The sequence below is a fragment of the Dermacentor albipictus genome, chromosome 1 (genome assembly GCF_038994185.2).
Source record: "Dermacentor albipictus isolate Rhodes 1998 colony chromosome 1, USDA_Dalb.pri_finalv2, whole genome shotgun sequence".
NCBI lineage: Eukaryota > Metazoa > Arthropoda > Arachnida > Ixodida > Ixodidae > Dermacentor > Dermacentor albipictus.
In genome coordinates, this window is record NC_091821.1 from 497,787,774 (window position 1) to 497,803,550 (window position 15,777).

Here is a 15,777-nt window from a genome sequence, read left to right on the forward strand (position 1 = left end):
CGCCCGAAAGCCCGCCATGCTTTACCATGTTGTATTGCGAGACGGCATCCTTCCGGGTCCAGCCAAGCTCCGCGCTGTCGCCGACTTTCCACAACCAAAGAAATTAAAGGAGCTTCAAAGTTTCCTTTGTTTATGCTCGTATTTCCGACGTTTCATTCGAAATTTCGCCTCCATAAGTGCACCCTTGACAACCCTTCTGTGTGGCGACAAAGAGCTTTCCGCTTGATCGCCCGCCTGCGATGAGGCCTTCACGAAATTACGCCGCCTGCTAACCTCGCCACCTATCCTCCGCTACTTGGATCCTACCGCCCCCACCAAGTTGCACACCGATGCCAGCGGCGTAGGACTCGGCGCCGTACATACGCAACGAAAAGCCGGGTTCGATGAATATGTCGTCGCCTACGCGAGCCGAACTCTGGCAAAGGCCGAGGCTAATTACTCAGTTACACAAAAAGAGTGTTTAGCCATTATTTGGGCCCTTGGGAAATTCCGTCCTTATTTGTATGGTCAGCCCTTCGATGTTGTCACTGACCACCACGTGGTCAGTGACAACATTGTTGGCTGTCAACCCTAAAGGACCTATCTGGATGACTTGCTCGCTGAAACCTTAAGCTACACGAGTACGACATCCGCGTTCTCTACCATTCCGGCCGCAAACACACGGACGCTGACGCCCTTTCTCGTTCCCCGGTCACCGCTGACAGCGCTTGCTTATCCGCCCTTGAGTCCACACTTACATCTCATGCACTGCGCAACTTGCCGTCGGAGCAGCACAAGGATCTCTAGATAAGCGCTCTCATCAGCATCCTTTTTGATCCATCCACCTCTTCGCTATCTCGCGCTCTTCGCCGCCAGGCTACCATTCTGCATTCGCGACGGCCTTCTTTATCATCGTAACTGCCTTTCTGACGGTCGCAGGTGGCTTCTTGTGATGCCTGCCCGCCCCCGCCCCCGCCCCCCCCCCTTTTTCCCTGACTCTATCTGCGACGCTTTCCAGGCAGACCCACCGTGTGCGCATGCCGGCCTCTTCAAGACCTACGCTTGACTACGCCCCCGATTTTATTAGCACGGCATGTATAGCTACGTGAGAAAGTTCATTCGCTCCTGTGTCCATGACGATACTTACCTCCCGGGCAAGTCTACCCGTCACAATCGTTTCCCTGCCCTAGTCGACCCTTTGATCGTGTTGGTATTGACATATTCGGACCGCTACCATCCTCTCCAGCAGGAAACCTCTGGATTATTGTTGCAGTGGTTCACTTGACCCGCTATGCTTAAACAGCCGCTCTGTCGACTGCCACCGCCCGCGACGCAGCATCGTTTCTGTTACGACATTTCGTTCTGCGCCACGGCGCCCCTTGCGAACTTTTGAGTAATAGAGGCCGCGCCTTTTTTTCCGGCACTTTGAAGGCACTACTCGACGAATGCCGGATCGTCCACCGCACCAGTACAGCGTACCATCCGCAAACTAACGGCATGACTGAGCGCTTCAACCATATTCTTGGCGATATGCTCTCGAAGCAGGTCGCCTGTAATCTTTCAAATTGGGACCAAGTTCTCCCTTTCGGGACGTATGCGTACAATACTGTGGCTCAAGCAACTACTGGATTTCCCCCTTAGTTTCTCCTAAATGGACGAGGACCATCTAATATGTTCGATGCCGAGGAAAGCCGTCATCTTGCCAGCTCTTTTTCCACCGAGGACCAGCGGCACCAGCAATCCCGTCAACCTGCCGAGCCTTGTGCACCAACTTTTTCTCGAGACTCTCTTGTATGGCTTCGGGTACCCGCTACCACACCCGGCCTGTCCGCAAAAATTGTCGCAAAATACCTTGGATCCTAGCCCGTTCTCGAGCAAATGCCCTTCGTTAATTACATCGTTGAGCCCCTCACGCCATCGTGAACCTACGCCATCGCGGCCGTCAGATTATCCACGTCTCTCGCATTAAGCCGCACTACGCCCTAATAGTAGCCTCTTCGCCTTCAGCCGTCAGGATGGCGCCTTTTTCGATGGAGGGCGACTATAACGAAGAGTAGCCTGCATCTCAGCAGCACTACCACAGGCATGAGTTCGTGGTTGCTGTTAATAGGCAGAACACTTATGGCTGCTGCCCGTTAGCCTGCGTTCGTTGCTAATAAATTTCTTAGCCAAGCATAGATAAAATTGTCCGATGGCACGATTAAAACAGAAGACCCCTAGCACAACAGCTCGTTCTCTATTAGTCAGCTTACGTTTACTTAGTTCATACTGCCACTAAAGTTACGAGTCTTGCACTTCGTGTAATATTCTAGCATGTCGCTATGGCATTCATTGCATCGCCCGCGTGATTCAAGTGCAAATTCTTTAAGTAGATTATTATGAGCATTACCATAGCAGACAATTTTGTCTCCATACATTATGTTATTATTGACGGTGATGCTTTCGCACGTCCAAGCGATTGTCGTAAAATGTTGCTATTGCGTCAGTGTGTGTAGTTGAGACTGCGGGCGTCTGACGAAGCCATAGGAAATCGTGACCGATCTTTACAGAGGCACGTTTCCCGCTGCATGGAAGTGAGCAATATTTGACTCGGCTGTTCTAGAAAGCATCGTATCGCGCCTAGTGTTATTTGTAAGTCATGGTGAAAAAGCGTTGCGGGGTCCCTTTATAGGCACCAAGTACACAGTATGCGAAGCGTCTGTAAAACTGCCATGAATGATATCGTAGGGCCCCGGCACATCTGCAAATTGCAAGTAGTAGCGAAAACACAGCATGCAGTGGTATAGAGCTGCATCGTGTTTGAGCGAAAATGCCCAGAACAAAAGAGTGTAGAAATACCTTATCTCACCAATCGCGCGAATAGCGTCCAAATGTTGTCACACTTGAAAAAAATTATTCATATGTACTTCAGTTCATACGAAGTGTAGGTTTGAGGGCAGAGTTCTCATTTATGATTAAGAGATCGGGTTATTTTAAAACGAAGCTCTTATGGCGAACTATGCAGGACTTTCCCGATCATGGCTGCTGCTCTGTTGCCGAATAGGCGCGTGCCAGAAGACACGTAGCACGTTACTTGAAGCTCGTTTTAATGCGAGAGGGTTAAGGGCGCAGTGCAGAAGAAAATTAGGCGTCGGCGTCGCCGGAGTTGTCCGTGAGCGAAAATTTTCATATGTATTTAGGTATATGTATATACCGTGCCTTCAATGCCTTGCTATAGGACGGTATATGGGGGTTATATTGCCACATCATTTTATCACTAAAGCTGCTCATGACATGTCCTACATCCTTGACAAAGTTATCCCTCGAAATTTTGAGAATGACAGTCCACAAATAAATGTAATGAATGACATAAGTGTCATGAAAGAAAACAGTGACAGCGCATGCTTTTTACGTTCAGTCTCCTCAGACTGAAATATTTAATGTACCAAACAATAACAGAAACCTTACAATGATGCAACTTTTTTGGCGCGACTGTGCAGAACCTTCAGGATCGGCTCACGCAAGAGGCCGCGTTTGTACCAGAAAGCTTGGCTTTGTGCATACCGTTCGCCGCTAGCGTTCACCAGTAAAGATTACGATTACGCAAGCTGCAGTTGCCGGGAAGCGTGGGAAGCGCTCGGGAATCTTTCAATGTTATCGCGTTCCCCTCTATAATGCGAAGACTAAGCGTCCTCCTTTTTTTTTCTTAGTATTCACCGAATTATTTTTTTGCGAGTTCAAACTTTCGAATTCATGAGTGTAAATCGACATGATTTTTCACACAGCGAACAGTGATGAGTCAAGAAATGAGCTCAGCTTCGTCCGTTCCATATACCCGTTCACGGTAACTTGTTGTGGCGGTCACGCTTTCGGGAATCAACAGGCATTGCTAGATTGTTGTTACGTCATACAGCCCATCAATTCCTCCTATTCTTCTTACTCATAGAATCTCTACAGACTTCTGGTCCTCAGTGTTGCTTTTTATACAACTCGTTTAGTATTCTGTATTATGAACCAAGCACTGCAGTCGGCAACCATTTCTGTCACAGGTACTTTACCTGTAAACACTATCTAAACAGTATAACCACCGTATTTGCTTACGTTAATCAACAACTGGAGTACGTTTCGTTCCGAATAAAAAAGAAGAATTTTCAGGATAGATCACCTGGGTGATGCCTTTAGCACGTAGGATGCGTTGCAGGTGTGAGGGCTCCGGCTCAAAACGAACGGCATGTGGCTTGTCAGCATTGTTTTCGGCGACGCTTAAAATCCTCAATGACGTCCAGTATCTTGGCTTTAACGGGAGAAAACATAATTTTCGGTTATACATTTTGTGACCGCAGTGGCGTAACCAGAAGCGCAGTGGCGTCAGCTATGAGCGCCATGTAAAAAAAAAATATGATAGCTGTCGAACGGATATTTCTTTTTCATGAAATACTGGAAGCCAGATACACATTGATTAATATATTTAACGACTATTGCTGAGTGTAATTGTTCTTTTGTTGCATTTCAGCAATTGCACGAGTAGCTGCGCTCAATATAAGGTAGAAAAACCGACAGATACTGTTTTCGTCAACGTGCTGCTCAACCGTCTTCTTGAATCCTTCAAAATTTTCTATTTACCTTTGCTCGGTGACATTAACGCAATGACAGAGGCTAAAGGCGACAAGAGCATTCGCCAACATATGAATATTTGGCGGCGCTCAGCTGCCATGTTATCGTGCTTCATGCGAGGTTGTGTTAACGTATTGTTGCGACCATTAAAGGGTGAAGAAGGAATTAATGGTTCAGGGCGCTAGGTACTTCATTGTCCTCCGGAAGATATCGCAGGTGGTCTGATTACACGAGCATCAGTGGATCTGATTGAGGTTTCATTCAAGAATGCATGAATGAAAATGTAACTTACTCTTTGTTTAGCTAAACAGAAAGCGTAATGGACTACCATACCTGTAATTTTTCTTGCGCTAAGTACTGAAGGACCCAATAAATAACTGACAATAAAGTGACAATAACCCAACTGGTTGTTTGCGCTCTCTCAAGTCACTTCGTGATCGCTCCATTTCCAGTGTCCGTTTCGTTCCCCTTGCCTCTTACAGTACTTAGCGCAAGAAAAATGTATGAACACCAACTAGCCCATTTCATAGCTCTTCTAAATACCATACTGTCGCAGCCTATTACATAAATATTTCAAAAAAGGGGAAGAATTTTTTGAGTGCCATTCTCACCATGTTATCATTTCTTGCGACGGCGATGAACCTGAGAGTGTAGGCTGCGCTCGAGTGCCCTTCAAACGTGTGAATACATCTTAAGGCTACTGCATAGCCTCAGAGGACGATGGCCGCTGACTATCACCGTGTAGGAGTAAAATCTACAGTCAGGTCATGTTATACGATATATGCTCTAGGAATGTTCGTGTGAAAAGGTGCCTATTCTTTCTTCACGACAGTGTAAAGATGTCAAATACTATACATGACCATTCAGTCTTATAATATGCGCTTTGAAACACGTTTCGACCACCTCCTGAAGCAGCAGGCTTAGCCACCTATAAAAGGTACGTCACAAATACTATCGCAAGGCTTATTCCTGATATTATTGGTGAGAGCAAAAAATATTCGGAAATAATTTGATAGTGAATTTACAACGTTTTCATCAAAGCCTTAAAACTTTCCGGGTACGCTTCAACCGCAGCCCTCGACGTATATCCAGGTAGAGGTTCCTCCATGCTCGCTCCATCATGCCTTTAGGGCTACCGCGCTGGGGTGTCGTTGGGCGCAGGCCTTCTTTTCGAGAATAGCCCCGACACAGAAGTCCATTAGGTTTTAGTCAGGGGACTTTGCCGGTCAGTTTTCAATGGCAATAAAGCCTGGTGTGAAAGCGCGACACCGCTACTGTAGTTTAAGTTTGCGCTTCAATTTATGTGCCGGGGAATCGTCCGGCTTGAAAGTCCAAAACTGCTCGCAGAAGTGTAACTGTGAACAGGGCAGCGAATGAGGCTGCAGAATTTCTTTAAGCATTATGTCAATGTCGATCTTTGCTCGTTTTGGCACAAGAAAAAGGCAGGAATGCGTCCTCTGGCGGTTAACCACGTCCTAATTTTCGTAACGAGAGAAGTGGCCACAGAGACACGACGACCAGCGCGAGGTAAGTCCTTAAATTTACCATGCTTCATAGCACTGAGGAGAACCTTGCGGTGAATTTTCAGAATTTTGACGACCTCGGAAGGAGAGTGTCTGGTCTCGCTCAGTGACGAGATGTTGGGTTGATATGGGCTAGCGGCGTTGCAATTTCGGAAAAATAAACAAGCAAGCATAAAACAACGCCGAAAAACAGAAGAGTTGTAGAAATTATTGCATAATTTATGTGGGTAAATGTTAAAAGTTGGAAATGAGAGACACAAATATTGACCGATACGTGTGACAGTAATTATGGCGCAGTGGTCAGTGCTAGGCATGAATTACGCATTTTTTAAGCGTAATATACCACGTCATAAAACACACAACTGGATGTGAGTAGCCGCAGAAGCTTGATTCTTCGAAGGCGTCAAGGGCACTTTCGGCACACCGAAGAACATTTATCAAAAGCTTTGTAAGCGATTTCTCACCGAAATAAAGAAAAGCGGGTGTTCTGGACAAGCATTTGCCCATGGCAACACGTGTGGCAGGTACCAGATGAGGAATATCATCACGACATTTGCGGCCAGCATTGCAAGCCATATCTCGAGAAGTGTCACGTTGTCGAGGTTCAAAGCTTTTTTACCAACAATGTTCCAGTCCCTCGTTCCTGGAAAGAAAGTAGCAGTCAACGAACTCGTGAAATGGTAGGACCGTATGGTTGATCGCATCTAACTCATGTGTTTAGCAGCGAACCAAAACTTATAGCTGCTGTGCTGGCCACTTAGGGGCGTCATCAAATTACGACTCATTCCTAACGGCGAAGAGCGTTTCGTAAACGTTTATAGCAATACCTAAATTCATTTCCCAACTAATATGCTCTACACAGTGAATGAATATTTTTGTGGTATATTTGCTGCTGATCTAGAAGTTCTGCAGTGTTCCGCACTCTCAGAGACGCCCAGTGATTGGAAGCAATCAGTTCACTAGGTGAGTGGAATACAAAAGGGAAGGTTTTCCTCCGTCATCTGCTAGGAGTTTGGGGCCAAATTCACGAAGCTTTTCGTTCGTAAGTGCTGTTTTTCATTTGCTGATCTCCTTCACTAATAATACGCCCTACGTCACTATTCGCCGTCACGAACGCTTTTAGCGTATGAACATTTTGTGAATACGAGCCCTGGTCTTTGAAGACGAATAACTTCAGTTCCTGTGCACCAATTTTTTTTTATAATTCTTTTTGCGTTCATCTCAGTACTTCATAATAAATGTACTCCTGCGCTACACCTCCAATGCCTCTAGCCGGATCTCTGATCCAGGCTAGAGAGAGTGGAGAGCGGCGGCCACCATCAGTAGCTCTAACCCCCGTATTCACAAACCAAACTTAACTTATCGCGATAAGGTCACTTATGAAAGGACGAGAAAAGTATAAGTATAAGGAAAGAAAAGGTGCGTTTCGAAAACGCACTTTAATGCGCCATAAGTGTGCCTTATGAAAGGCACCCTTCACTCGTTAAGTGTTTTACCTGGGAGCGAGGCTAGAGAATTTTTTGCTACGAAATAGATACTTTGACGACGTTTAAACTGCTTTTATTATAAGAAAGCAATAATGGCATGCACACAAGCATCTGTACATAAATAATATATCAATGCTTGATGAAACGTGATGAAATGCTCGCCGTTTTTGGTGAGTCCGCCATTTACGTCTGGCCACGTTGGTCTAAACCACTCGACGCAGCGCACGTTTTTGTACCGTCTTCTCCAGATCGGTTTTGTCCGTGTTGTGTTTGTATTCCGTTCGTCCGTGTTGTTTTGCCTTGTTATTACCAGGGCTTTTAATCAGCACGGTGCAGTCAATGCACCCGCTGACACCGGGAAACTTGCCTAACTTATAAAATTCGCTCATCACACCGCTGACTTCTGAAGCGGCAGGGTACTTCACAAGCGCAGTGAACAGGCTTCTCGCGATCATGGTAGATACGTGCTCGATGACCCGGGAGACCGTCGGCTGGGAAACATTTATGAGGTCCCCGGTCACAGTTTGAAATGTGCCTGCTCCATAGAACCGCAGTGTTATAAGGAGCTGCAGGAGAGGCGGCACAGGGAGGCCAAGTCCGTCGGTGTGTTCCCGCAGAGGCAGCATTGCGAGCAGTTGCTGCACGGCACTTTTGCTGAAGCGGAATCGGCACAAAAACTCGTCGTCGTTGTAAAGCTCCATGGGATTTAAACGATACCTGACTACTCGACGCGGCGGCGATGCATATTCGAAGGCTGCTCCAGTCGATATTTCTTCGTGGCGATCCAGGTAGCCAACAAACTCCTCGAAGTCGTCCATCGCCGCCATTTTGTTTGTATACAAGGGAGCGTTAAGGTAGGTCAGAGGCTACCTTAACCGAGCCTTACTTATCACGACCATAAGTACGAGAAAAGTTCTGCGATAAGTACAAGGTTGGTTCTTGAAACGCGTTAAGGGCTGTTCACTGACTTAAGTCATAAGCATAAGTATAAGTTTGGTTTGTGAATACGGCGGTAAGAAAACTGCTTCGCCCATCGGCTCGCAATTAATACGTGAAATACAAATAAGGGGGGCTTTACGAACGAAAATGACGACCTGATTATGAGGCACACCGTAGTTTGGCACCCCAGATTTTTTGAGATCACGGGTGTTTTCACGTGCACATAAATCTCAGTACGCGAGGCACATTTCGCCCTCATTAAGATGCTGCCACCGAACCAGCGACCTCCAGCTCAGCAACGCAACGCCATAGGCAATAAGCTACCGCGACGCGTTTACTGTTGCTTAAGAATCTACATGCATAAATATGATCTGCATTCTACGAGAAGCACGAACTAACTGGTCAGTCTCATCATACGTGTGCTGCGTCAGTATAAAAAATAATGAGCAGTCCTGTTGATTGGTTCATCGCTTAAAACATCTTGAGTTTCGGAAAAGGGGAAATGCCAACTTGACGCTCGACACCCTGTATGCCCGGCTACGTTGCGGTGTCCGGCGCAACTGCCTTTCGCAGTCAGTGATCATCATCATCATCATCATCATCAAGTGCGTCTTCGCAGCTGTACCAGCGAATATCTTCAAGAACACACCATTGGTGTACGAAGGGCGGCTTAGCTCGTCGCAGACCCGTAATGCTTGAGGCCCAGCGTCTCTAGCCTATGGGCACAAACTTGGAGATCACACTAGAACAGTGAACAATGCGGTATAAAATAAATAATGTTTGCACTAATCTACACAAGCAGCCCCGGAAGCGCATCAACTATAGTTTATGTCAGCACTCCGCATTTTGTCTTCTGGAAAGTTTTATTTTTATTTTTTTGAGCAGAGGACCGTTCATCAAGTAAGCGTATTACAAATATGTTAGACTGCTCGCTGAAATATGTTATAAAAATGTCTGGCTTACATATTCAAGCACAACGAAAAACGCTCTCATTGAAGTAAAGATGTATCTATAACTTCTTTTTTGATCGGTAAACAGAAATGTACTTTTTGTGACGTAGCTAATATATTGTTACCTTATATGTAAACATAATACATGGTGATGATTTTACACACACGAAAAAGTTTAATATTACGCATGTACAGAGAACAAAATACTTCCAAACGAGTCTAAAAATCTACTTATAATTACAAAGGCAAAATAAAAGTCGCACCACAAGCTGCACGTAGTGGCAAACTGTGGCTTCGGTTGACAAATATACCCAACCACAACTATAGGGTCACTCAATAAAAACAAGATGGAAGGAAAGTGAAGAACACATGAACTGTTAGGCGATGTTATACAAGGAGATGAAAGACAAAAGAATAACTTATACGGGGTGATGATTCCTAAATTCTAAGGAATTTTTAAAAAGCAACTGTTTCATATAATTCTAGTCCTTGAACCGGGTTATGAAGAGACGTGGATATTACTTGCACGAGAACTCGAAACACGTATTCAAGCGAATAATGACAATTCAATAATTAACTTGTTCATTAAGTACTTGACGTGTAATTTGGACGTTCGGCATCTACTCCTTTTATAAAACAGACACTGTCGTAGTCAGCGAACCGACAAAGGCAGGCATCAGCGCAAAAGCCTCGAGCTACTCAACCGTCATCTTCTTGGATGAGGGGGCGCACTCTGCTTCTACAAGTATCGGCAATATTCTTCACTGCATTCACTTCCTCTCCAGAAAAAAGCCATCCTGGCGACTTAGGGACGGGACACGACAGCAAGCTCATAGTAGGTCGTTAGCCTGTATATATATGCACGATCTCACGCCCTCGGCATCGTTGACCTGAAGACGGCTCAGGCGGCTCGATGACGTTATTTACCGGCGAAGTTTGCTTGACAATACGGTAAGGGCCGTAGTACTTCGAAACAACTTTCGTTGACTGACCGGGGCTGGTTGACGGGATCTAGAGGCGTGCAAGTGAGTCGGGGGTATAAGACACTGGAATCTCCTAGACAGCGCGATGGTCTTTCTGGCGTTTCTGATCAGCAATGGTTAGGGAGCGACAACTCCGGAGACACTCTTCAGCGCAATTAGCGGCTTGAGAGAGTGTCGTCGACTCACTCGCGTCAGGGCGGTAGCAAGAATGGCGCCTAGCGTGCACGAGGGCTCGTGTCCGTACAGCAAGAAGTATGGAAAGAATGCAGTGGTGGTCTGCGTAAAGGTATTGTGGGCGCACGTCACAAAGGGGAAAACACGGTCCCGATTTTAGTGGTCGGAAACGACGTACATTGCCAGAATATCGCCCAATGTTCGAGAAAATGTTTCTATCAAACCGTTCATGTGAAGATGGTAGGCAGCGGTAGTTCGATGAACAACGCGGCATTGTATCAGAACCGCTTTCACAACGTCCGACATAAAGGCACGTCCTCGGTTGCTAAGCAGCCCACGTTGTGCACCACGCCGTAGAATGATGTCTTCAAAAGTGAAGAAATCAACGTCACTTGCCGAAGCAGATGTCAACGATGAAGTATCTGCGTATCTCGTGAGATGGTCGATGGCAACGATTACCCAGCGGTTGCCAGCAGGACTGGTGAGAAGATGTCCACACAAGTCGACGCCGACGAGGTCAGAAGGGCACGCAGGAGAAGGCAATGGCTGTAGAGGAGTGGCTTAACGGCAGGGAGGCATTTTGCGGCGCTGGCAAGCGAGACAAGAGCGTATGTAGCGGTGAACGAAGCGGTACATTCCGCGTCAATAGTAGAGGAGGCGAAGGCAGTGTAAGTTTTCAATACTCTGGCACGTGCGCGCTGTGGGTCAGCGTGGAAATTGGCGCGTATGTCAGAGCACATATGGCGGGGAATTACCAAGAGCCACTTGCGTCCTTCGCGAAGATAGTTCCGACGGTATAGCAAACCGCCGCGAAGGATGAAGTGGGGCGCTTGACGGCGTATTTCGCGGGAGACAGGACGCAGCGTGGGTTGAACCAACAATTCGATGAAGGAAGCAAGCCAGGGGTCCTTTCTTTGCTCCTGAAGCATGTCGTTGATGGCTTAGGAGGAAACGTCGTACGGAGACACAGACGGGGTCAGAACACCAGGTGGGAGAGGTGAGTGGGACAGAGCGTCCGCAACAGCATGTTTGCGTCCTGATCGACAAATGACGTGAATGTCGTACTCCCGGAGCCATAACGCTTAACGGGAGAGTCGACCAGATGAATCTTTGAAGGAGGAAAGCCAACATAACGCATGATGATCTGTAACGATATCGAACGGGCAGCCGAAAGGTAAGGGTGACATTTTGGTATGGCCCATATGATGGTGAGGCACTCATTTTCCATAACCGGATACTCGGCTTCGGCTTTAGTGAGTGCACGGCGGGCTTTAGCAATGACGTACTCGTAAAATCCAGGTTTACGCTGAGCAAGCACACCGCCAAGGCCAAACCCGCTAGCGTCTGTGTGGATTTCGGTCGGGGCAAATGGGTCGAAATGTCGCAGGATCGGAGGTGACGTAAGAACGTTGCACATCGTGGCGAATGCATCGTCGCATGCGGTTGACGACGCCGAACTGTTGTGGCTGCTGCGGAGAAGCTCAGTCAATGGTCCTGTGATGGAGGCAAAGTTACGAATGAAACGACGAAATATGGACTAAGGCCGGGGAAGCTGCGAAGTTCCATCATTGTGCTTGCTTTATGGAACTCCGAAACGGCACGCAGTTTTGTTGGATCCGAAAGACGCCATCTCGAGAGGACATGGCCAAGAACAACAGCTTCCGAGCACCAAAGCAATATTTCTTTAAATGTAGTTGTACGCCAGCGGAACTGAGGCAATTGAGGGCAGCTTCCAGGCGTTCGAGGTGCCTCTTGATATCACGCGAAAATATAAAAATGTCGCCCAGGTAACATAGGCACGTCTGCCGCTTGAGGCCGCGGAGGATGTTATCTATCTTTCGCTCAAAAGCGGCAGGCGCGTTGCAGAGCCCGAATGGCATCACACTGAAATCATATAAGCCATCGGGAGTAACAAAGACTGTTGTAGGGCGGTATGCCATAGCCATCGGGACTTGCCAGTAGCCGGAGCGCAGGTATAGCGAAGAAAAGAATTCGGCTCCTTGTAAGCCTGATCTATGCAAGGCAGTGGATTTCTGCGTCCTTGAGCGTGATGTCCTTGCGAGTGATGTCGTTCAGCCGGCGGTAGTCAACGCAGATCGTTATTGAACCGTTCTTTTTTTCTTCACGAGAACAACTGATTAGGCCCATTGGCTATATAAGGGCTGTATGAAGCCACGCGTGTAATCAACTTGTTCTGCGATGATGTGGTGCTCAGAGACCGAGACACGATATGGGCGCTGACGTAAAGGAGCTTGGAGACAGGTGACGATGTGGTGAGCTGCGGTTGTAATAGGGCCCAGAGAAGGTTGTAAATAATCGAAGCCGGCGCGAAAGCGTTTAAGTAAGGAGATGAGCTGTTCCCGTTGCTGCTGCGTAAGGTTGGCGCCGACGCATCGAGAAAGGGCATCAGTATAGGATGGCGGAGAGGATGGAACAGAAGCATCAATGGCGCCAATCTGAAGAGAAGACGGTAAGTCAGGAACGACGTATGTAGAAAAGGGGTCGAGTTGATCAACACTGCCAAGCCACTCGTCCCGTAGTAAAGTGGAGGGGCAGGGAAACGAATTGGAAACCTAGATGGCAGTAGAAGCATCGTCAATTGCCAGTACGGCGAATGGAACCAGAAAGCACTTGCGACGGACTGCGATTTCAGTAGGAGTAAAAAGGACGGTTGAGACAGTACGGACGTCACCACAGAGATACACCGGAGTGCATGAGAAAGGGCGTATCGCATTGTCAGTGGCAAAAAACACCTGTGCAGGCAGAGGAGGTGAGTCGACGAAAGCGAGGTCACACAACGGCCAAAACTCGACTTAGACGCGAGCACAGGCGGCGACAGCACGGTGAGCGGAAAGGAAGTCCCAGCCCAGTATTACATCGCGGGAGCATTGCCAAAGCACAACAAACTCGACAGTGTACAAAATGTCTTGAATAACGACGCGTGCTGTGCACGCCGCGGAAGGTCGGATTCATTGTGAGCTCGCAGTGCTCAATGTAAAGTGAGAAAGCGGCGTCGTTACTTTACCGGAGTTCACGGCATCAGCCATTACAGACGCTGCGGCTCCCGCGTCAACAAGGGCTAGAACAGGCATACCTTCGACGCAGAGGGCGACAACATTAGAAGGGTGCAAACGAGGTCTTGAAGAGTTCGAAAGCTGCGCAGTTCTTGCCCCGGAACTGCGGCTTCTAGTTTTCCTCAGGGTCAGGCTGAGGGCGTCGCATTGGTGAAAGGGACCGGCGACGTGGCGAAGGCGACCGGCATGCCTTGAAAGTTCGGCAAGTCGAAGAGAAGGAACTCCCAAGAGAACCTAGCACCTCCACCAGATATAATGGGGGCGTTTGGAATCTACTCCTTTTCTAAAACAGACACTGCCGCAGTCAGCGAACTGACAAAGGCTGGGAACAGCGCGAAAGCGTCGAGCTTCTCAACCGTCATCTTCTTACATGAGCGGCACACTCTGCTTCTCCAAGTATCGATAACATTTTTTTCCTACAGAAGGAACATATAGCAATATACGAATTGTAGCCAGTGAAATTGTAAGGCGTTTCCTCTTGGAACCAATTTCCAAGATGACACCAGTTTGGACATATGTGCCATCAATGCACCGTAAACATGCAATGTTGTCCCACTTGGATTTGCAACAAAACGCTCTTTCGTGCACTGAAGCACAATTGTAACCGCAAATCCTATGTATTTCATCCCACACGTTGGAAATTAATATCTCGAACTGTTGCATTCGTGGAAGTTTACCTCCAGTTTATACGTCTTGCAAACTCAACGGCTACGATTAGTAAATTGCAATATATACCGTAAACTAAATAACTAACAAATTATTTGCGAATTTTGTTGATCAGTCTAATTCGTTATTCAATTTCTCGTGCTAGTAAGGTATGCCTTTTCGAATGACACAGCTCGGACAAGAATTATGCTAGTTCTCACAGGTAATTTTTTTTTTAATTCCGTAAGACTTAAAAATGATCACCCCGGGTATTGTTATCTTACATGAAAATATAATACACCGTGATCATTGTACACATACATAAAATAGTTGTCACTACACAAATGCAGATAAATGAAGCGACAATGATGAAGCGCTGATCTTAGAGTACCACCATTTGCTTCAATACTTTGTTATAAGCCGCCTCCTTCAACCCTGTCGCTTCGTTTGTTATCGTTCGTTTCAATTCGCGCTGATCTGATGAAAGCGCGGACTGTCCACACGCCCAGTACTATATTCATTCTTTCTTACCACCGAAATCCCGGAACACGGCGATAATTCTCACGGCCATAGTGATTCCAAGGTTCGGGTAGAAACAGAGGCGCAGTTTGGACAACCTGCCGGTGCGAAGGTACGAGCCAAGCGAGTCGAACAGGAAGTCGAGCCCCTCCCAGGCTGGCAGGATAGCGAAGACGAGGAAGCCGATCGTTTCTGACCACAGCGCTGAGAGAGGCAAACAGAACCGGTAAAGTATGGGGTCAGTGGCTTACAAAGAAATGCCTGTCTCGCTGCTCCTTGGCAAAATTAAAATGTCCGGATGTTAAAACCTTTTCCATGTGCCAAACTCTGGTAAATGTGTCATAAAGCTTGGAGTAATCAAAGTGAATACTGATTGACGGCTCAAAGCTTCCTCAGGAGAAGTAGTCGTAGTTGTCATTTCTTGAAAACTTAATCAGAGAAAAAGCAAGCCTTGTGGATCGAGCAGACCTACTACACGGTTCGTGGAAGAAATGTAACGCTGCGTATTTAATTATTGCTGTTACAATTATTGCATTGCGTTATTGCATAATTATTCTAAAAGTCATGCATGATGAACTCAATATGCATGCTTGATGCATTTACGTACACCCGTCAACAAAATTATGCGGAACAGCGATTGTGCGATAAAACTCAAGTACTCCTCTAATTGCGAATGCAACTTTAAATTAGGGTGCATTCCAAAGTTCGCATTAAGAATTTTCTCGTAGACTCGTCATTTTTCCGTTTATGCAAGTTAATTACGAAGAAATTCTGTATCGTCGGCGGCACTGTGTTTCATATACTTTTGCTCACGGATCTACGTACTATGCCTGCGTTCAGACAAGTCTACAAAATAAGTTTCAATTGAACTTTAAGTGAGGCCTGGACTGTAGAAACAATTTAATCTATTT

The 15,777-nt window shown here is 46.9% G+C and overlaps 1 protein-coding gene across 9 annotated transcripts in view; it reads right to left on the reverse strand.

Moving 5' to 3' along the window:
• Positions 1-15,777, reverse strand: part of LOC135908829 (phospholipid-transporting ATPase ABCA3-like) — a 324,046-nt gene that overhangs the window by 272,396 nt on the left and 35,873 nt on the right. For all 9 annotated transcript variants that reach the window (XM_065440659.1, XM_065440663.1, XM_070532568.1 and 6 more), the window contains 3 exons: positions 14,879-15,070; positions 6,560-6,738; positions 4,124-4,252 (listed from right to left, as the gene is read on the reverse strand). In XM_065440659.1, coding sequence (XP_065296731.1) covers positions 4,124-4,252; positions 6,560-6,738; positions 14,879-15,070 — 500 coding nt within the window. The remainder of the gene's footprint in view (positions 1-4,123; positions 4,253-6,559; positions 6,739-14,878; positions 15,071-15,777) is intronic.